Genomic DNA, 23,916 nt, shown 5'->3' with positions numbered 1-23,916 from the left:
GCCTCGGTCGACCACACCCGGCAGCGACCGCGCGCAGCCCCAGGAGGGACTCTTCGAACCGATGGTGATAGGGGGGGGAGACGACCGCGCCAACCCGAGGGCTCGTCGCGCCCGAGGCCCCCAGCCTAGGACCCACGGCCAATGTAAGTCCCCGCCGAAACGGAATCCATTGGGGGCTAAATCCACTACACGAGCCACACGGTTGGAGCTGGAGAGTGAACTATTTGGCCCCTCCAGCTCCCAAAGAGTGCGGGCACTAGTGGACTCGGGGGCCGACGGGTGCATTATCGACCCCCACCTGGCCGACCTGCTGGGCTGCCGACTTTTAGATCTCCTTCCCCCTAAGGAGATCGTCGACCTGGATGGCCGATTATTAGCCCGGGTCACCCACCTCACGGCCCCACTTAAGCTCCGAGTGGCAGGCAACCATGTGGAGCACCGCCAATTTCTTGTTATGCCCTCCCGGAACGCGCCATTGGTCTTGGGTCTCCCCTGGCTCAAGGCCCATGACCCATCCATTTCTTGGGAGGGCCCCACCATTCAGGGCTGGAGCCCCTACTGCTACGCTAACTGCCTGCGGTCGGCTACGGCAGGGCGCAACCCCTCCCGCGGTGGCCCGCCCGAGGCCATCTGCCTCAAAGGCGTGCCACATTGCTACCACGACCTGCGGGAGGTGTTCAGCAAAGACAACGCCCAATCCCTGCCGCCCCACCGACCGTATGACTGTGCTATAGACTTGCAGCCAGGGGCTCCATTACCGGACTCCAGACTTTACCATATTTCACAACCGGAACGGGAAGCCCTGAGCACTTACATAGACTCCTCTCTAGCGGCAGGACTCATTCGGCCGTCGCGTTCCCCGCTGGGCGCAGGGTTTTTCTTTATCGACAAGAAGGACGGATCCCTGCGCCCATGCGTTGACTACCGGGGCCTGAACGACATCACCATCCGCAACAAATACCCTCTCCCCCTCATGGATTCGGCCTTTGCGCCCCTTCAGTCCGCCACCATTTTTTCTAAATTGGATCTTCGCAGCGCCTACCATTTGGTCCGAATCCGTGAGGGGGATGAATGGAAAACAGCCTTCAAGACGCCTTTAGGGCACTTTGAATACCTGGTGATGCCGTTCGGGCTCACGAACGCGCCGGCCGTATTCCAGAATTTAATTAATGATGTGCTCAGGGACTTCCTCAATGTTTTTGTTTTTGTTTACCTCGATGACATTCTTATTTTTTCTCGCTCTGCAGAAGAACACCGGCAACACGTCCGACGGGTCCTGGCGCGGCTCCTGCAAAACCGGCTCTATGTGAAGGCAGAGAAGTGTGACTTCCATGTCCGCTCTCTGTCGTTCCTGGGGTTTGTGGTGGAGCAGGGGCAGCTCAGGGCCGACCCCGCCAAAACCAAGGCGGTGGTGGAATGGCCGATCCCAAAGACGCGCAAGCAGCTTCAGCGGTTTTTGGGGTTTGCCAACTTCTACCGCCGCTTCATTCGCGGGTATAGTCAGAAGGCACTCCCCCTCACTAACCTCACGTCCACCAAGCTCCCTTTCAGGTGGACTCCCGATGCTGAGGGGGCTTTCAACCGCCTCCGTCGTGCCTTCACCAACCCCCCCGTTCTGCGTCATCCCGACCCGGATCTCCCGTTCACGGTCGAGGTTGACGCATCCGAGTCCGGAGTAGGGGCCGTCCTTTCCCAGCGCTCTCCCACCGACCAGAAGCTACGCCCCTGCGCCTTCTTCTCCCGCCGGCTCAGCCCCGCCGAAGCCAATTACGACGTCGGCAATCGGGAACTGCTGGCGGTCGTCCTGGCCCTGCAGGAATGGAGACACTGGCTTGAGGGAGCTAAACACCCCTTCACCGTCTACACGGATCACAAGAACCTGGCGGCCATCCGGTCGGCCAAGAGACTTAACTCACGGCAGGCCCGATGGTCACTCTTCCTCACCCGTTTTGACTTTTCTCTCACCTACTGCCCAGGGTCACAGAACACCAAGCCCGACGCCCTATCCCGTATCCATGAGCCGGCAGAAAGGGAGGAGACTACCGCCAACATCCTGCCGGCCCAGCGCATCCTGGGCGCCCTGAGGTGGGAGGTTGAGAGAAAAGTCCAACAAGTCCAGGGAACCACCACCATCCCCAGGGGCTGTCCCAAGGATCGCCTGTTCGTCCCCCCCCCCCTACGCACTGAGGTGCTCATCTGGGGGCACACATCTAAGATAGCTTGCCACCCGGGGGTCAACAGGACGATCCAACTCATCGCCCAACGGTTCTGGTGGCCGGGGTTTAGGAGGGACATCACCCTCTTCGTGAAGGCCTGCCCGACCTGCGCCCGTGGAAAGGCCTCCCACCAGCCCCCGGCCGGACTCCTCCAGCCCCTACCGGTTCCGTCCAGACCCTGGTCCCACATCTCCGTCGACTTCGTGACAGGCCTCCCCCCCTCCCGTGGCAAGACGGTCGTCCTCACCGTAGTGGACCGATTCTCCAAGTCGGCCCACTTCGTTCCGTTAACCAGGTTGCCGTCTGCCACCGAGACGGCTCAACTCCTGGTTAACCATGTCGTCCGTCTCCACGGGATTCCGACTAACATCGTGTCGGATCGGGGACCGCAGTTCGTGTCCAAGGTATGGAAGCGTTTCTGTCGGTCCCTAGGGGCATCGGCGAGCCTGTCGTCTGGGTACCACCCCCAGACCAACGGACAGACGGAGAGGAAGAACCAGGACCTGGAGGCGGCCCTCCGGTGCGTGTGCCTCCACAACCCGGCGTCGTGGGCCCTGCACCTACCCTGGGTGGAGTACGCCCACAACTCCCTGGTCTCCGCAGCCACAGGTCGGTCCCCATTCATGTCCGCCTGTGGCTATCAGCCGCCCTTATTTCCCACACAGGAAGGCCAGGTGGAGGTCCCGTCTATCGATCATCACCTCAGACGGGCCCACAGAGTCTGGAAGGAGACCAGGGACGCCCTGTCACGCACCGCTTCCCGGAACCGGCGGGTGGCAGACCGCCATCGACGGCAAGCACCCAGCTACCAGGTCGGGCAGGAGGTCTGGCTATCTACGAAGGACCTTCGGCTGGCAGGGTCCTCGGCCAAGCTGGGCCCACGCTTCACGGGTCCCTTCCCCATCGAGGCCATCCTCAGCCCGGTCTCGGTGAGGCTCCGGCTACCACCCACCATGCGGATCCACCCCGTGTTTCATGTTTCCCTCCTCAAGCCAGTGGAGACCAGCCCCTTAGCCCCCACGCCCGCCCCCCCACCTCCCCCCCGGATATTGGACGACGGACCAGTCTACACCGTGCGGGAGATACTGGACTCCAGGCGCAGGGGCAGAGGAGTGCAGTACCTGGTCGACTGGGAGGGCTATGGACCTGAGGAACGTCAATGGGTCCCACGGGCCTGGATCCTCGACCCATCCCTCACCCGGGCCTTCCATGCGGCTCACCCATCCAAACCTGGGGGGCCGCCGAGAGGCGTCCCTTGAGGGGGGGGCACTGTCACATCTCGCTGCCATCCGGGGCGCGCCCCGCCCCTCCTGTCACCTCCTCCGACATTCTTGGGAGACGGCCCCTCCAATCATCATTCACCTGGGTTCCCACAGCTGATTGTCATTCACTGATTGTGCCTTCTGCCTATATCTGTCTGCCGCTCACTACCGTCTTCTGTCGGAGTATTCTTGGTCATTGCCATTTCCACGTCCGTGTTGCCAGGTCTGCTATCATTCAGTTATCTTCCTTCACTCATCCCGGTTTGCACTTAAGCCTGAACGGGTCGACATTCAATTACTGCTCTTTTAAGAAGAGACTCGTCAACAGTGCGGTGTGTGCGAGTACATAACCTGTTTTCCGTGCAGTTGTTTGGGAATTTTGTACTTTCCATCATGTGAGACCATCTCACACGCCGAGGATGTTACCTTTGACATCGACCTTGTGCACCTGATGATGTGTTACCTAAAAGTAGACTAAACAATATGCTGACTGTACCAACAATACCAAGTAGCAGCGCACATTGTACAATAATTAATGTGAAGTGTGTGAAAATTTGCAAAACTTAGTCTAGCCTCCCCCCCTGCAGATTTTCATTACCCCTTGTCCCAGATTTGCGCTTAGCCCAAAAATAAAACTCAACGTGTCATCGATAGATGTTGCAGCTGATGTCATCAATTTAATGTCCTCCATATAGAAGTTCCATCCATGAAATCATATGAACCGCTTAATCCCCATAAAGGTCGCAGGTTATAGCCTGTCCCAGCTGTTCCTGAGCTGGTTACCAGCCAATCACAAGTCACACAGAGACAACCAACCGTTTACCTTCACAATCACACAGAGGTGAGGTACAATGGTTGCTAGCCGATTAGAGCCAATCATTTTCATTCAGACTCATATTTGAAGTATTTTAAATGACTTGTTTGTTTTCATGAGAACATGCAAATTCTACACAGAAAGGTTCAAGTGAGATTGGAACTCCCAACCAGACTTTCTAACCACATGCTCCACCAGGCTGCTCGCCTCTGGTGCTGATCCAAAACAAAACCTACACTCACTGTCTTAAATTTCCATGTCATTATCATTAATATTATGGAGACCGCAGGTTGCTAGTTTTACAATTACATGGAATAATTTGATTGATTACTGCACAGTGAGAAGAGGATGAAAGACATTTTTCTGTCATTGTCTTACTTGTCATCGTCTCAACATAGCATCTCAAATATTGGTACAGTAAAGGTTGCAGCAGTGTGAAGGGAACCTGTCTATCTTGCAGTGTCCTTCTGAATTGAGCATCGAGATTTAGAAACATAATGGTGGGGTGTCCACTGCCATCACGGCATCTGATGCAGCAATGTGGTGGTCTGCCTCCTTGAGTCTCCAAGGTTTCCCTTGCAGAGATGATCCATCATGCTGTCAGAGCGAACCTACGGAGATTTCGTTTTGCACCAGCTGTGGAACATCAATGCCGAGCATGTGATCGTTGCAAAATTGACACACAAGCGGGGATGCTGTGACAGCGCATTGCTGTATTATTTGCACAAAAGGAAGCATTCTTCATTCACGTTTGTGACACACTACTTCCTGCAAAACAGTCTCTATTGACACTAAATTAGACCCAAATTTGATTGTGCCTTGCAGCTTGCAGACATCTTGAACAACAGAGCCTATACGCTTGAGTCAGTATGTCGATGCTCAAGGTTTCAGTCGGCTTTAACTGAAAGCTTAACAGACTTTCCTCACCTTATTATCCCTCATTGTTGGCTTTGCTTCAGCCTTTTCTGGCCTCAGCCAACCCCTACTGCTCCTTTTTGCAAAAAGAGTCATCGGAATCTGTAGCGTGACTTAATCGCAAATTGCATCTGTAATGTGTGGTTATAAACCTTTAAACAACTTATATTTATGCACAAACAGTAGTGACACATACAGACAGATGACATGTTATATATTTTTTCTCCTTTGCAAAAAAAGTATTACTTGAAAAAGTACAATAAATGTATTCATTTCTATTTGTGAAAATCGTGGAGATATGACAATGGTCACAATACAAATTAACCTCGCAAGGTAAACCACCGCAGACCTGGCTTTCTGTCGGTAAACTGGAGAAGCTTTGACTTCCTCTGAAGTGTCTCCTCGGGCCCAATTAAATAGTCCGAGGGAGGGACATGTGATCACTCTCACATAGTCATATACCGGAACAGTCTCAACTTGGCTTTGTGCTCATTCTGTCACAGCAGATGACCAATCCTTGGCATCACCTGCACACATCACCCTGGTAGGAGACTGAAGCCTTGTCTTCCCACACAGACAACAAATGTGTCATTGTAGGTAGTGAAACTGTCCAGTGCTTATGTTGTTTCTGTGAAGACACCACAGCCTGAGCCATCAGGACTGCTACATTTTATGCAAAGCACTTAGTCTACATTATACATGTGGAATCACTGCTTAAGACTGTAATTAGCTAACTGAATGTGTGTTGGCTCAGGTTCTCCTCCACTTCCTTCGCACCACTTCACTTTTGTTGTGATAGATTTGCATGTGTACACCTTGTAAACAAATAGCCGTTATAAAAGACATTCTCTGGATCTTTTTTTTTTTTTTTTTAACGGAGGATGAATACTTAGATCGTGTGCCAATTTATTATTATACTACTTACAACTGGCTTACAATTTCCCCAGCGGAGCACAATATTAAACATAATTGTGTCAACCCTCAATTTAACGGTATAAGATAATACGCTCCTTTATTACAACAAAATATTCTGCATTTGTCACTTGTTGATTGGTATAAAATGGGATCACATTGATGATATTTTAATGCTAACACAGTCGACTGTGAGCCCAAAGCTACATTAATCTCCGAGTTGACTTTTGTCATTTTTTTCACTGCAACTGGAACATTCTAATCATTTACTTATCGCGTTCCATAAAATGAATACTTCAGCTACTACTTTGCTTGAAATGATTGCTCCTCCCTTGTAAACACGGCGACACCTTATCACACCCTGCTGAGATGAGGTCTCATGGAATCTGCTCGCTCTTAAGTGATGTCATGGCAATCGATCTTTATAGTTTTGTGCGACATTTGACTCGTATTTGTCAACTTTGGTTGAATTTTTCCTTGCACTAAATTCAGAAGTACCGTATTGTTGTATTAGGTGCATTTGACTTCAAATGCTGCACCTCGTGCCTGTTATAATGACAATATTCTTGTGAGAGGATAATGTCCCTCGAAAAGTGAATTTTCCAATTAATGAAAACGTCCCCATCAAAAATACGAGCTCTGCCAATTTACGTAGAGCAAATGCATAGCTCAGAAGGCAAAGTCATGCTCACCTTGTATGTAATCTCATTAGTCGGCGCTCTCCCTTGACCCCCGGTTGCCATTTCACATCCACCATGTCAACTGGCTACCGCAATCCCAAGATCCATCAGAGCCACAGCATGCAGTTATCTCCTCGTCCTGTCTCCTCGCACATCAAGCTTGCAGCAGACGACCATGAGTTTGAATACAGTCACGTCCTCGTATCCGCACGCACATGCGCCACACAGAGCCACACTGTGACAAGATGTTATTTGAAGTGACACAATGCTGTTGGGTGGTAATGACTTTGTTTTCCACTGTCACAACCCCCCCCCCCAAAAAAAAAAAAAAAGTGAAAATGAGCAGCAATGTTAAGGAAATAATAATTATTTTAATTACACCCATTATCATCCCTTGAGGCTAAATTTAGCTCAGACTCTGCTGCAAATTTGTGTTATAATATTCACTTTAGCCCACAAGTATTTAGTCGCTGTCATGTTCCTTTCGAATTTGCCTTTATAGACCATCACAATGCATAAGACAATACAAATATGAGGTCAGGGTCACTTTTGAATTACATCAGATGCAGGGTGTTTTATTTCAAATTGATTCATGTAAGTATGCATGCATATTTGTAGAAATCTGTCATTGATTTGCATTCCTTCCAATAGTGACAGGATGTATTTTTCTGCCTTTAATGGTTCTTCCTTCTTTCGTAGCATTCATTTCTAATAATAAGAAGATCATGCACCTATTTTAAGAAAAAAAAATCTTAATCAGTTCTTTTGGATTCCAAGGACTTTTCCATATCCTGAATGTCGATGAGCAACCTTTTCAGTTCTATTTGCCACATTGTTACTATCCCAAGATGGTAAATTATTGAGGAAGAGTTCACAATCACTCCAAATTGTCCCTTGGTATGAGTGTGAGAGTGACTGTCGTTTGTCTTTGTGTGCCCTGCGATTGGCTGGCAACCAATACAGGATGTCCCCCGCCTCGTGCCCGAAGACGGCTGGGATAGGCTCCAGCACCCCCAGCGACCCTAATGAGGAATAAGCGCTACGGAAAATGGATGGATGGATGGAGTTCATGATCATGAAACAAAAAAAAAATGTCAGACTATATCATAACGGACCATGTTATATTTTTTTTTAAACTGGATGTGGGGATTGAGTCATGCATTTATATTCTTGCATGTAATGCCAATCATAATTTTAGAAAGTATTCGCTTGGACGGTTTCTATATTTGCAAGGTTAAATAACTTCCACAGCAGCGTGTTTTTCCCCCCAAAAAATATATATACAGTAAAGTCTCGTTATATCGATATCGGATATATCGATAGTCCCGGTTATATCGATACTATTTCTATGCACGCACGGAGAAAATTACATGCAAACAGGGTCGGATATATCGATGGTCCCGGTTATATCGATATTTTTTCGGACTCCCTTGAATATCGATATAACGAGACTTTACTGTACGTATATACAATGTAATTTATTGAATGATATTCATTGTCTATTCATTTCTTTAACTCCTCTTCTCTGATTGTCTCGGAGAAAGCTTCTTCTTCTCCAACCTTATAGTTTGTCATGCAGGCTCCATTTTGTTAAATTTCCAAATATGATTCTTTGGCTGAAAAAAAAACTTTCCCACAATGGCTTGCTTTGTACACCTTGTGCACCATTTAGAGAAATTGCATCTGTCTGACTGTGCATATTGAGGCCAAGAAATCAATAGCTCTGGGCATCTATTTATTTGATTATTTATTTTACTCTCAAAGCGTTTGAGCCAGCCGATATATAATTTTTCATGCAAGAATTCAGCAAGAATGTGAAAGAAAAAAAAATACAACACTGTATATTAAGTGTTTGGCTTCATTCTTTATATCTTGTCAAGATAATTTTGGTCCATTCTATGCTCCACAAATAATGTGAGAAAAACCTTTTTTTATTACCCAAAGCAAGTTCCAGATGAGAATTCTTAGTGTGAAAAAGATTGAAAACCCTGACCTCAACCCCACCAAACATGTTTGCGATGACCGAAAACCAATGTTGTGTTGCAGAAGAACTCTTAACCAGCCAAAATCCAACAGACGACAGCTGTGTCGTTTTTGTCAGCCATTTTAGATTTAGTATTAGTGTTTTGGGGAACAATGCTTTATTAATGTACTTTCCCGTGTATAAGGCACACCCAAAAGCTTTAATTTTCTTCAAAAGATGGCCATGCACCTTATACGCAGGTGCGCCTTATATATGAAGTAATATTGAGCCACAACAGGACTCATAACTACTGTCAGCAGCCACCGACTTAATTCCCCCCTGTAAAAGAAATAGTACAAAACCCGAGCCTCTATCGTAGAGCCTTATAACGTGGTGTGCCTTATATTCTGAAAACATATCGATTTATATATTATATTTGGAAAACGTTTTTCATTCATTGAAGGTGCAATTTATAGTCCGATAAGCCTTATATATGGAAAAAGTTTAGAAAATATACCATTCATTGGGGGTGCACCTTATACTCCATAAAATACGATAATTCTCATTTTAGTCATTCTTATTTGTGATGTCGACAAAAACTCAAAGATTTAAGTCTACTTGTGGTCGACAAATTCTCAATTTTTTTGTCTTGGTTTAGATAAAACTAGACATAGCCAGACAAGGTTTCTATCAATAGCAAAGATTTGCTGTTCGACTCAGGATTTTGCATTATGCAAGGATAAAGTAATAACAGTGGAATCAATGTTCATTACGCAAGAATAACCACAGAAAATAACACATATACCCCATAAAACATATCTTGAGTTTAGCAGCATATTCCTGGTATAAAGTTTAGTTAATCCTCAGATCTGATAGTGTTACACTCTTTTTCCATAATCCCAAATGTGAGTTTGAACCCTAATTTGGAGCCCAACTTTCTAAGATAAACACAATTTTTAAAACCCTAATTTCAGCAGTTGCAGTGCGACGCCTGGGAGTTTTCCCAACTGCATGCCACTTCCACTCGCTGTAAATAGACAGTAGAGGCCCATTGTTGCAACCTGCCCCTCCCCCCTTACACACCCCCGACCCTACCCAAGTGGCATCTGTAATTGAAAATGATGAAAAACTCTTGAAAAAGAAGATAAACACCCCATTTATCGAGAACATGTCAGCATCTCAGCGTGACTGCTGTATTTAAGTGTTTCCTGGGCTGAGCGCCAGACAACTAATGCTTGTCACTGAAGAAAATAGAAAGCACTGCATTATGTCACCTCAGCAGCGGCTGCCGCTGTGCACACCACGGGACGCAGGATGTCAGGACCTTCCAAACAACTCAGCGACTTAAAGTCACACTTTGATTAAGACAAGAAGAACACCTTGCTCGCATTTGCATCGTGTGTGTGTGTGTGTGTGTGTGTGTGTGTGTGTGTGCGCGCGTATGCGTGCGTGTGCGTGTGTGTGTGTGCACCTGCCATGAAGCGGTCCAAACCGGTGGGATGCCTCTGGCACCTTATCACAAGCAGACAATCCTAGTTGTGAAATGTGTTTCTGTGCTTCCAGGGTTCTCTGTGCCTCTCTTTGGAAATGTACTCTCTTGTTTACCATTTTCTGCACTCAAGACCACAAAAACAGCTGAGAGCAAAAGAAGTAGTGTATAATGGAGCAAGCGGTGATATGTTAGACCGCTGGTTACACAAATATAGCGCGGTCTGCTCAGAGGATGAATATAAAGCATTTGTGTAGACTTCTGAGAAAGTTATAAATTGAAAAGAAAAAAAAATACCGAAGGGGTGGAAAAAATATTTTGAAATATATTGTTTGAGTATATGTATTCTTGTGGTGTGGACCTCCATAGAATTTATCCTGCTGATGCCATTTGATAAAGTAACCAAAATGTAAAAATAAGTTTTCATGGTGATTGATTAACTCATTCACTGCCAGACGATGTGCAAAAATGTCTCCATTATAGTGCCAGGGTTTTTGTTATTGTCACTCGAATTCCAGGACCCACAGAATATTGGGTTTTAGGACTACATAAACTTTCACTACAGCATTAGAAACTTTAGACTCTCTTCTTTTAATTAATTCTGAAGTTGTATGGGTTTTGAGTTATATGAGCTTGAAATGAGGGTGACTGTAGAAAATACACTGCAATACATACATATTGGTTAATATGGCACTTTAACCACAGCTGAAGCTGAAACAAAGCACTAACTTGGAAAAAAGGGAAATGTTGCCCCCTTGTGGAAGGGACACCATTGCCAGAGGTCTGGCCAGCGGTTTATCGGCACCCAAGCAAGAAAAAACAAAACCCAAACTAATTCAGGAATGGCGCTCTGTCATATTTTCAATTCCCAAATAAATTTGTGAATGGCAGTGAATGAGTTAAGTATGGTTCAACACCAATGCTAACATAATCACAATAAACTGCCTTTTTAGTCAGTGCAATTTTCTGCGACAGTGCCAGTCATGTCACAGAAGAATTGCAGGTGCTGCCCTTGCATCTGTGTGCTGGTGTACTTAATGTTGTGGTGTGTGAGCTGAAGAATGACAGCATAGCACTGCTTTATCAAGCAATCCATGTTGTTGTGTTATTACTGTGTTATGAGTGACCTGACTCAGTTTTGGATTGGATTGGATTAGCCTTCATTAGTCTCGCAGTGGAGAAATTTACATTTCACAGCAGCAATGTGCTGAAAGTAAGAGGAAAGCAAAGGAAGAAGTAGAAATAATGACCTGTTGTAAAGGCAGCTACTCTTGGATTGGATTGGATTGGATTTGCCTTTATTAGTCTCACAGTGGAGAAATTTACATTTCACAGCAGCAAAGTGATGAAACGAATGAAAAAAAGAAATACATGAGCTGCTGGAAAGGCAGCCGCTCTCGCGGCGCCGTCTTGAAGTCAAAAGAACAACAAAAAAAACTAAATAACAAATAATATGACAACACAAAGACAACATGACAACCAAAGACACAGAGAGTGATTCATTCTTCAGGACTTGCTGTACCCTCTTGTGGCGCCATCTTGAAGTCAAAACAAAACAAAAAAACTAAATAACAAATAATGTCACACAACACAATATAATAATATTGTGTGTAAAGGCACAATATTTTTGAGATGCCAAATACTAGTATCTGCTGACTCCATGAATGTTGCGACATCTGCATTATACTTCCCCCTGTTGGTCAGGGCAGGCACAACTTGGGGACAAACATCGTGTCCAATGTGTTGATGCCCCCCCTCGCCCTTTAAAAATTGATATTTTTCTTTACATTCTCTTAAATTATGTTTTCATTGTCTTTTTTTAACAAGTGCATTAACATTGAGTACAATTTAATATATTTTATACTGTATTTTTATACGACGCACTATGATCAGTTCTTTTTATGAAATATTGTTGTGAAACATTTTTTTTGTACATGCAATAATTTTGCTGCTGTAAATTGCAAATCTCCCCACTATGACTATTAAAGGATTTTGAATTCTGATTTCTAATTTTATTTTGATTTCCGAGCCTACGAGTTGTTTTATGAGAATTACTGTACTTATGCGTGATATGCTGTTTAATTCATCCAAATTGTGCAATCAGTGCACTCCAATTTCGAGGTATACAATAGGCACATTATATATTTTACAGTGTCTGTATATTCATTTCAACACTAGTATCGCATTAACTGTATATTACTTTGAGTGAAGTGGACAACCAAGAGTGCTTGTCTTTCCCTAAAAAATAATGAAAACAAAAACAAATAAACTAAAAAAAGACATTAATGTACATATTTTCCTTGATTTTGTCAGCTCCAATTTCTCCTTTCCCCTCCTGCTAGCCAAACCTACATTTATTTAATCACCTTGCCCTCTTTGGCCCGTTGTTGAAAAATCATCCCATATTTATCACACCGTTAGAGCAGGTGGCTAACCATTGGTAGCCAACACCACAGCGAGTGTTGGCATGCAAATTCCTGTTAGAAGAGCAAGCGAGGTGCTAGAATGTCCATTTCGTTTGTGACCTGATGACAGCTTTGAAGCAGCTCACACATTTCATGGTAACTAATGGATTCACGCTCATTCATTTTTTTTTCAGATGGTCGTAACGGTGATAATCACATTTGACCGTAATACTCACTTAATCACAGATGGCAAATCTGCAGGATCACGTGGCATGAAATCGCTACCAATGTTCACGTCCATAATTCACGTTAAAGCAAATATGGAAATGTGGTGGGGCACTTCTCTGTGACATTTAAAGATCCACTGTGTGTCAGTGAACTTTCGCGATGTTGTCTTATTACAGTTGTCATGAAAATAAATGTTTATACAAATTAGAAAGCACAAGTGATTTTACATTTTTTCCAAGTGATGTTAAATATACATGAGGCCGAATGACTGCTTGATAACTCTCTCTATATATTTCACTCTATATTCAGAGGTCCTTTTCTAATCCCATAATGTGCTGCGAATGAGCACTATCTGGATGCACTTCACTGTGCTGAGCAGATGGAAGATGGATCTGTTGATGATTGGATGTGAATAAAAGCAGAAAATGGAACCAGCACGAGATTAGTTAAGACTCCGAACTGGCCAATTGCCTCCTGCAGCTTTCTGAATATTTCTGCCATGTGAACGACAATTTCTTCCAGTGTTTTACCGAATATGCGGGTCTCTCTAAAATTAGTCCATCTTGGTCAAAGTAGATTTACAATATACAGTATACAGTGTATCTTGCCATGATTTCTGCAGAGATATTGTTGTCAATTTCCTGATTTGGTTGAACTGACTATGCATTCATTTGTGGCATGGAACGACTCAGTCCAAATCCATGTGTGTCAGAATCAAAAGAGAATTTCTTTGGAAAAGGGTGGGAAATTTGACATTTTACAGTCTAAATTGTGATGGGTTTGTTATTTTAATCCCAATTGGAAATGTATGAAAAAAAAATCTTAAGCAAATAGGCATGGCAGCTGGCAATAAGTCTTAGATGTGACATGCTGTACGTTGGAATGGCTGTGTACTTGCTAACATACTTGCAAGAGCAGGACAAAATGCTTTTATGGGATATATTCCCAACCAAACTTTCACAAGTATCCCAACAATGTATGCTAGCAAACAAGAATTACATTTGGCTCCTCAGTGTATTTTTGGTTTATTTATACTTTCAATTGGAACAGTTTTGGGCCACAAGAAGGCTGATCGAGAAACAGTCCTTGAAAATAGCCCATATCTGGAATGTTAACCTTACATTGCTTTTGTATTCCATGAACAGAAAAGAACGCCTATGGTTCTGGCGCCTCATCTTTACCAAGCGACCCCGCAGTCCCAGCTGCTCCTCCTCATCCACCAGATGACCAGCGGGTGCCTTTTGCGGCCTCCCACTCAGAGAATGGCTCAGAATCTGAGGGGCAAGGCCTAACGGGCCTACCTGCCTTTTCATCTGTCTTAACTTTCATGGCGGAAACTGTCAAACACCCGGAGAGCCTTGGTCAGAGTCGAACTTCCCCAACGCTCTCCACTGATAGCAAAATCACTCGATGGCCTTCACACAATTCAAACCGAGACTCAGAGACGCTGTATTCATCATCCCCAGGAAGTTCACGTAAGGGCTACTATACCATTCTCTGCTTTTCCATGATGATGAATCGTGTTTGTCTTGAATGTCACACACATCTTCATCATCGCCGTCTCCAGCTACTTACCCAAGCGGTCATTAATGTGTCCATCTCAATGGATTTTTCCTCTCAATGTTATGGAATGGTTCCTAGCTCTGTTCCACTGAATTGAACAGTCACATCCATCCCTTTTCTTTTTCCCTTGTCCTCAGTATCACTGCGAGTGAGTGGGTGCCTATCCCAGCTGGCTTTGGGCAATCAAAGCAGGGTATAGCCTAGTCCGGTCATCAATTAAACCCACACAGGATACTAAAAATCACATTCACACTTCTGTAAAAATGATTTAGTTCGTACCATCCATATTTTGGGAATGTGGGTGAAGTCAGAGGAAGGTCGGGATTTTTATCTAGGTGTCACAAATAATCACTGCAGTCTTTCCTCTCGTCACCAGCAGCAAAAAGGACAATGAATTGAAAGTACGCGTTAATGAATCATCACTTGATAATGTCCAAGTAGTAAGTAGAGACCTATCATTCACTTTTTGAACAGTATTTAATTAAAATAATTCCAAAGTGCACAGGATATCCAGACTTTGAAACAAAAATCGAGGGTTTCCTTGATTATTATAAGCATATTTCTGAGTAGTGATCCTATACTGGTATCCTAAGGTAGATAAAAGTGTGATTTACTGGTGTCAGGTGGACAAACCTGGCCTTAAGTGCCTTTCCTGCTACCTCGCTTTGTGTCTTAACTCTGAAGCCTGAGTGCTCCAAGGTTTCAATCGGGTGTCAGATTAATTCCAATGGCCAAATCATAACTATGAAGAGTGTAGAACCCCAAGAGGATGACAAATGCGCTGGGGTATTTTTCTTGAAAATGATGGACTGTTTTTGAAACAGATCTTACATAAGACATTATCTTGTGTCATGAAGGGAGGACCACATTTCTCTGTCAAATAATGAATGGACCACTATGATGGGAACGCCAATGACAATTTACGGAAAAGTAATAAAACGCTTCGCAGAATGAATCGAACCGAGTGGACTTGTTTATTGTCCAAAAACCCGCATAGTGGTGACACCGCCAATGATGGGCAGCATACAGAGCCATTTCAGCTTTGGCACAAAAGTAATGGCAGCACATCAACGGTGGAGCAGCACCGAAGATGAACCATTTTTAGCGAAACATCCTTTCATCAGAAAATACAGTTTCTGGCTGCAGGTGGACTTTCACAAGAAATTCCAAGTTTGGAGGACTGACAATTGTGCATGTGCTTATTTAAAAATTGATTCATCTAATCATCATTAAAAGTGGCTATTATGATAATTATTTGTCATATGTCATAGTTTGAGTAAATGTGGTTGATTCCTGCACATGAATGAACTCATCTTAAATAGACAACCGACACCACTTTTTTGTTTCCTAACTGACATCAGAAAAACGTTTTATAGCATCTAAAATACCCAAAACACGCAGAATGATATTTTTAGTCAAATGCAAAACACCAATAAAAGTGTCCAAAAACTACTTCAAATTGAACGCGGAAGTGTCCAGTTTCAGAAGGTCCCGCCCCCTTGTTCGTGGTGTCACGCCAAGACGTCTTGCCTCGGAGAAGATGGTTTCTTGTTCCTCATCCAGTTATGAATATGATTCAAATACTTCTGAAGAGAAAAGCATACATGTTTACAATCGATTAAATTATTTATTCCGTGTCATTTTGAGGCATCTGAACAGAAATGTAGCACTCAGAAAATGCAGAAGATGGCACCGTGGAAATGGGCTGATTTGTCTCCTGGGAATTTGTGTCAGCGAATATGAAATACAGTAAAGTCTCGTTATATCGATATTCAAGGGAGTCCGAAAAAATATCGATATAACCGGGACTATCGATATATCCGACCCTGTTTGCATGTAATTTTCTCCGTGCGTGCATAGAAATAGTATCGATATAACCGGGACTATCGATATATTCGATATCGATATAACGAGACTTTACTGTAGTTGTCTTGGTGCAACACACAACGATTCACCTTCGCGATATTTCTGTGTTGTCCTTCTAATTTCGCCATTAACACGGATCAACACAAAGTTTTCCGACCAAACAAAGTACCGCAAAATGTATTGTGTGTCCTTTCTCGGTCAGAGGCGTTTTTTCCGTGACGTGACGTCAGGAATCGTCACCAACTCAAAAACAAGACTTCCTGAATATTCAGCACGAGTCTTAAAACGTAAAATATAGCTATATGAGGTAGAATCTTTTTAAAATACGCTCAGTGGAAATCATTTGAAGCGATTTTACAAATTATGGACACAACTTGCCCGGAGGCATTGGTTGTCCTTTAAGTAAATTGTATCTAGCTATCATTAACCCAAGCATGGTTTATGGTATAATTTATGAAAATTAGTCTTGTATGTTTATTTGTACTCATTTTTATTGTTACTTTTTAGTTGTTTTTTGAAAACATCTCAATCATCTCATTCATGTTTTCGGATTAGTTTTAGTGTTTTTTATGGTTCGTATTTCTTGATTGTTTGACCTTTTGTTAGATGGTACATTAATAGTGAAATAAATATTGGATTGGATTGGATTAGCCTTAATTAGACTCGCAGAAAAGTGATCAAAGGAAGAAGTAGAAAAACAAAATACAGGACCCGCTGGAAAGGCAGCCACTCGCGCGGCGCCATCTTGAAATAAAAAAAAATCATTAAATATATCTGTATATATATATATATATATAACAGTTGGCAAAGACGAAAACAAATGTCATTTTCACTGGAATGTGAGAAGGTTTTATAAACATGGACGGTTATTTCATTATGGTTAATGATCATCACTTTGCTTCCGACATGCTTCATCACCAGGTCTGGCCTCATCCACAGCACATCCCTCCTCGGTAATCTCCCACATTGTTTGTCTTCTTATAGTGGCGGAGAAGTACAAATTAACATCCAGAGTGTCTGCGCCCGCTTCTCCCAAAGAAGCCGGACTATCCCCTTCTAAATCCACCAGAATGACTACTACCGGGCCCACTGAGAGGACATCTCAGGTATCACCTCTAACCACTCAACAGGACACCACGACAGCCTCTGTGAAGCTCAGCGCCACAAGCGTGGCTGCAAGCCCCACGACAAGATTGCCCCATACTTCTATGCCTTCGCAACGAGTCACCACCACAGAGTCTATTCCCATAACCTCGGTGCTGCCTGTCACCGTGTACTGGAAAACAACCACCATCACAACCGTCAGGGCTCCATCGACCAGGAGAATATTCATCCCGCCCATTCTGAGGACGAGTCTTCCAAGAGGAGGCACCACTGTCTTCAGCTCCCCTTTTACCACCACCACTGAAGCTCCACCTCAGCAGTGTAATATCACTGAAAGAATGTGGGTCAGAACAGGTAAATATGATCATTGTTGATGTTAGGTAATTTATTAATAAATCAGGGATCAAAAGTAAAAACAATAAGATTATTTAATCTTTGGGACGGCACAGGAAACCTGACTACTGACCTTCAAGAGCAGCAGGGGAGAGAGAGCGAAGAGAAGGGGCCAGCAGCTAAAAAGAGAGAGAGAGAGAGAGAGAGAGAGAGAGAGAGAGAGAGAGAGAGAGAGAGAGAGAGAGAGAGAGAGAGAGAGAGAGAGAGAGAGAGAGAGAGAGAAAGCGCAGCAGGAGGGGCGCGCACCTCTCTCTACTCTCGAAGGTGTGACGTCATTTCATACAAGCCTATCAGCTAATGGTGATATTGTTTAAAAGTGTCTATCAGCTACAAACTGTCTAGACGTGGGAGTTTACAATCAAACTAGAAATAAGTATACAAAAGTGCAGATTGAGAATCACAATACAGATGATGTTAAGAATGTGTTCGTATAGCGAATTGCCCTAACATAAGATTTGTGTCTTATACTTCACTTTTTTTTGTCTTTATTCATATCTACATTCTTGTGCCATAGTCGTGTCCATCTATGTGAGAAGGAACAGGCTAGACAGCATCCAGAGGCAAAATCTGCGCCGAGGACTCAGCCAAGGCCTCCAGAAAGCTTTGAATGATAGCTCAGCCCAAGCACAGGTTGGATTATAATTTCTTAAAATAAATTAGCTTTTTTTTAAGCACTGCATGAAGAGTACAGTGAGACCTCGGTTTACGAACCACTTTGGCTTACAAACTTTTCGGTTTACGAACGTTAAATTTATGAAAATTTTACCTTGGCATACGAACTTTTTTTCCGGGATACACACGGAGCTGCCACAATGAGTGATGTGTCGTTCGCGAACGAGCCCGTTCTTCTAACAACAAAATGTCAGCCGACTGCATTTATTTCTCTATTCCCCGCCCCCAGTCTTCGGTTAAAGCCATGTGATTGGTCAAGAACGCAGCAGTGGGTTATGGGGTTACAGACAGAGAGAGAGTGAGGCCGTTCTCCAAAAGACAAAATGGCGTCTTCGTTTAAAGCCACGTGATTGGTCAAGAACCCAGCAGTGGGGGGGAGTTTAAACATTAAAGAGACAGGCAGATATATATATATATATATATATATATATATATATATAAAATTTTCCGTACCGTACCGCACCGCTTATTCCTCATTACCCGGAGAAAACCCACGCAGGTCCGGGGAGAACATGCAAACTCCACACAGGGAGGCCAGACCGGGATGCGAACCGGCGACCTCTGCACTGTGAAGCCGGTGTGCTAACCACTCGACTACCGGGCTGCCCTTTATATATATATATATATATATATATATATATATATATATATATATATATATATATATATAAAATTTCCCCATTGCGGGACGAATAAAGGTATTCTGATTCTGATGATTCTGATATATATATATATATATATATATATATATATATATATATATATATATATATATATATATATATATATATATATATATATATATATATATACAGTAAAGTCTCGTTATATCGATATTCAAGGGAGTTCGAAAAAATATCGATATAACCGGGACTATCGATATATCCGACCCTGTTTGCATGTAATTTTCTCCGTGCGTGCATAGAAATAGTATCGATATAACCGGGACTATCGATATATCCGATATCGATATAACGAGACTTTACTGTATATATATATATATATATATATATATATATATATATATATATAATACTATAGCACATTTAATATACATAAAATAAGGTATATTTTGTGTAGTTTTAAGGCTTAGAAAATTAGAAAGTAGAAAATTATGTTTTATGTGGACCTGGGAACACATTATTCTCATTTTAATGGTTTCCTATGGGAAATTAATTTTTGGGATGCACACTTTTCGCCTTACACACTCTGTCTGGGAACCAATTAAGTTCGTAAGCCAAGGTCCCACTGTACATTGGAAAGAGTAACGCATCCATCATCACACATATACTCGGGTATGCGCTATCCAAATTTGTCGCTCTGATCTGCTGCTTTGAAAAATATTGAAAAGATTAGCCCTCTTTAAGGTCAATGCTGAACTTTGAAGATTTGCGCGACTACATCTACTGTATCCACACCTTTATCTACAAGGAAGAATCTCAATTGAATTCAAAAGCTCATTTTCTCTTCTCTCTCTCACACTCCCCCTTTTTCTTTGTAGCTCACCTTTATTTTCCGCATGATAAGGCACACCAAAAAGCAGACAATTTTCTCAAACGCTGACAGTGCGCTTTATAATCCGATGTGTCTGATGTATTTCATCAATATTCAGATTTGTCGGAAGTAGTATTTTACTTTGTTGCAGGTGCAGCAGTTGTGAAAGCTCCATATAAATAAAACTGTATTGTATTGTATTGTATTGTATTGTATTACGGGCAGCCCGAACGTTGAGTGGTTACAATGTCGACGTTACAGTGCAGATGTATAGGGATCAATTCCAGCTCCGACCTGTATACAGTTTGCATGTTCTCCCCAGTTTTCCCTGGGCGTTCCAATTTCCTCCCACATTCCAAAAACATGTGTAAGAGACTAATTGAACACTTTAAATTGTTCCTAGGTGTGAGAGTGTGAATATTTGTTCATCTATGTATGACCTGTAACCGGTTCAGGGTGTCCCCCGCATTCTTCCCTAAGACAACTGGGATAGGCCTCAGCACCGCTTGAAACCCAAATGAGGATAAAGTGGTTTGGAAAATTGATGAATTAATTAATTTTAGCAGGTCTATCAAGTGAATGTATGATGAACTCCAGCCATTATTGTAGTTCTATTTTAGCTGCCTTACATCGCGGTATACCCAGCGGCGGACCGCCAAGGCCTGCAAAGCCTCCTCTGCATGCCTAAAAACATCTAAATCACAGACTGATGTTAATTAGACAATACTTCCAAATTGTCTCTCAGCTTCCTTTCATTGCTTCCACCCCTGCTGCTTTCCACTGCTTCCAGATGTGTGTTTTTGTATTTAAACATTTAACCAATCACATTTCAGACATCTTTGTTACCAGAGTCAGAAATCTACCCGGACGGCTTCACAATCAGTTCTGCAGGAGCATAAAAATCAATGTAGATGAAATTGTTTCTTTCACCAATCAGAGTTCGAGTTGGCAACCCAAGGCCTGCTGGAAGGCGCTGAAAACGTCAGAGTTTTCGCGAACTAAGATTGGCTAGGCACATGATTGGATAGTCACTAGCCAATCATAGTATCACTAGCCACTCATGACAAGAGCATACTGGCCAGAGCTAGCGGACTGTATCGGTAGCAAGTTGCATAAGCAAATATATTGTGTTCATTTACTAGCAGTTTTGTCAACCCACAATGGCTGAAGGAGGATAAGAAATTGATTTGGTTGAGGAGAGGAGTAGCAGTTACATTACATTGCAGGAGTTTCTCAAAAACTACAAGGAGTCCTTTGGCAACACAAAATTCCTACTTATTTCAAACCGGTAAACACTTTAAGACAAAAATAAATAAATAAATAAATAAATAAATAAATACATAAATAAAAACTGTTATAATAAAAATTTCACTCCATTTTTTTTCTTTCAGAAAAGTTCATAAGAGCTTCTAAAAACAACATTCAATCGCAAGGAGCAAATAGGAATCACAGAGTAGAATTTTCTTGCCTTCCAACCAAAAGTCATCATCTTATGAAATATATAAATTGCCCAAATGAAGTTTCCATTGGGTTGAATTGTGGTTTAATGACTCTTGAATGAATATGCCATGTTAAATGCAACTCCGTTATTCATTGTGATCCTCATTAGGGATGAGATTTGTTTGAATTTGAATGATTTTCAGATGTAAATGATTTTCACGATTTGAGAGAAGAAAAAAAAACAACAACATAGTTTTAATTTAGGGTGTCAAAAATGCAAACATTAGTTTTTTTAGTGGCCCATGTTATTTGTCTGATCTGGCTGGCTATATTTTAACTATAGACAAATGTTTATATTTGTGTCATTAGTTTCAGTGATGTGGGGGTTGAGTGGGATCGAGATAGACCCATAGAGTACTTTAAAATGCAAACTAAGCCGGTTGTTTCCCTTGACACACATTTGGAAGTTTAGAAACTCAAAGCAAATTGAACACTCCCGCCAAGGACCTTCATGTAGGCTTTGTGAGGACTGATATAGTAATGAGGTTGAGTGATATCATCCCACAAGGCAGTAGGTGATGAGCTGCAGTATCCAAAATAGGACTGCATCAGTCGTCAAGATGCCATGTCTTGTCATGGGGAATTGAAAAGAATAAAATAAATAAAAGTACATTTTTTGTGCTTGTTATTTTCCATTGTATAAACGCCACACTGACAGCTTTTTTCAGGTCACTCAGTGAGGGAATTATAACACCTGATATGAGAGCATCTACTTCTACATCACTGCCAATGAAAGTAACAATAACAAACATGTTTCTGAATAATACCTCTCTTATAGTGTTATTTGAAGCTACCTACCTGAAGGTCAGCGCTCTCCCATGTCTCCTTGAAGCTCACAATATGTCTGGCCTCACTGCACTCCCATCACCCATTTCACAACGGGATCCTTGAGCTTCTTTGAGTCGCGTTGCGCTTTCACTCGATGGGATGCAAGCTACTGGCAAGGGCAGTCACCCGTGTATTTAATTAAGGCTTAGGAACGGTTGGGAGGTGAGCAAACATGTAGATAGGACACGGATGATGGCAAACCAGTTTTGAACCATGACACGAAAATGACCAATCACATTTTAACGCATCTCTTATATGTAGTTATTTTTAGCTTCAGTAGAACTTTGAAGTTGAACTCAGTTGACTTCATGACAGAAGTTAGCCACTATAAACATTACGACTCAATTATAATAAACCACACCTTAATTATGCTAAATGACATCTTAATTGGAACAAGACTCATCTTAATAACAAGGGACATGTTGATTTATGTCACCAACGTGCCTTACAGATCTCTCTTACCATTCTAAAACATGATTAATAATTACACAGCAACAAAACACTGCGCTGTGTTGATAACAAGTGGCGCCAAGTGTGGTGGTGAGCCTGAGGGTTTTGAATGCAAGTCGTTTGACTTTACATAATTTGTAAAGTCTTTTCTATTCTGAACACACCGAGAGGCTTCTTCGAAAAAGACTTAACAAAAGCCCAGAAAAATGCAAAAGGGTGTCAAAACACAAAGTTAGTCATTTGGTCTGAAAGCCTGCCTGTTACTGCCTTGTACAATGAAGTGAATTGTTCACTTAGCTTGTTGTGCATTTTAGTTTTTACCCCTTATTATGTCCATTTGTTTGCAAAGATGTTATAAACAACATTTTGACACAAATTAGAGGTGTGAACTCCAGATATAATTGTGATAATTTACATATGATATTTATAATCATAACACTGGAATAACCCATAGCACTAATGCCAGGAAAAACCTTAATGCGAGTTAAAAAAACACAAATTTAACGTTTTTTTCTATCTTTTCTTATTTCCCTGGTGCTTTCTATCTTTGTGACTGCTTTATTTCCTGTATATAATAGTTGTCCATGCTAAGTGCTTTGTTAAAGGTTCAGCTGTTGTTAAAGTGATATATAAATCAATATGTATTGTATTATTTGACAGTAGATGGAAGGAAACACACACGCACATGCATGCATGCGTGGACGCACACACACACACACGCACGCACGCACGCACGCACACACACACACATGCACGCACACACACACACACACACATGCACACGCACACAAACACGAGGGTAATTCAATAAATATGTTGAATTTGTCGTAAAAAGGACTTCTAATTTCCTTTTCACTGTAGTATCCCAGCACTGTCACACACTTGTCCCATCTGTGCACAAGCTTCCACTTTCCCTCAGTATAAAAATCTTTGGAATTGCTCACAACACTTTTTGAGTTCACGTCATTTTCAAAGTGCATGCCAGCTACTGTGAACTGTTGAGGCAGGTTAAGAAGCACATCAAGAACAAATGTAGGGGTCATCACTCAGGAGTCATCTTGCATTATGACAACACAAGGCCTCACACCGCAGTTCAAACACTGCAGACCATCAATGAGAGCTTGGCACAGAACTGCTCCATCATCCCCTGATACAGCTCAGA

The 23,916-nt window shown here is 42.8% G+C and overlaps 1 protein-coding gene across 1 annotated transcript in view; it reads left to right on the top strand.

Annotated features, from left to right (window-relative positions):
- kiaa1549lb (KIAA1549-like b) overlaps nt 1–23,916 on the top strand; it is a 62,212-nt gene that overhangs the window by 10,416 nt on the left and 27,880 nt on the right. Inside the window, exons 2-4 of the mRNA XM_088992660.1 lie at nt 14,030–14,359; nt 17,298–17,771; nt 18,325–18,440. Coding sequence (XP_088848786.1) covers nt 14,030–14,359; nt 17,298–17,771; nt 18,325–18,440 — 920 coding nt within the window. The remainder of the gene's footprint in view (nt 1–14,029; nt 14,360–17,297; nt 17,772–18,324; nt 18,441–23,916) is intronic.

Source organism: Hippocampus bargibanti, linkage group LG03, assembly GCF_051943395.1.
Source record: "Hippocampus bargibanti isolate YZ-2025 linkage group LG03, ASM5194339v1, whole genome shotgun sequence".
NCBI lineage: Eukaryota > Metazoa > Chordata > Actinopteri > Syngnathiformes > Syngnathidae > Hippocampus > Hippocampus bargibanti.
This window is presented reverse-complemented; position numbering and strand designations above follow the sequence as displayed.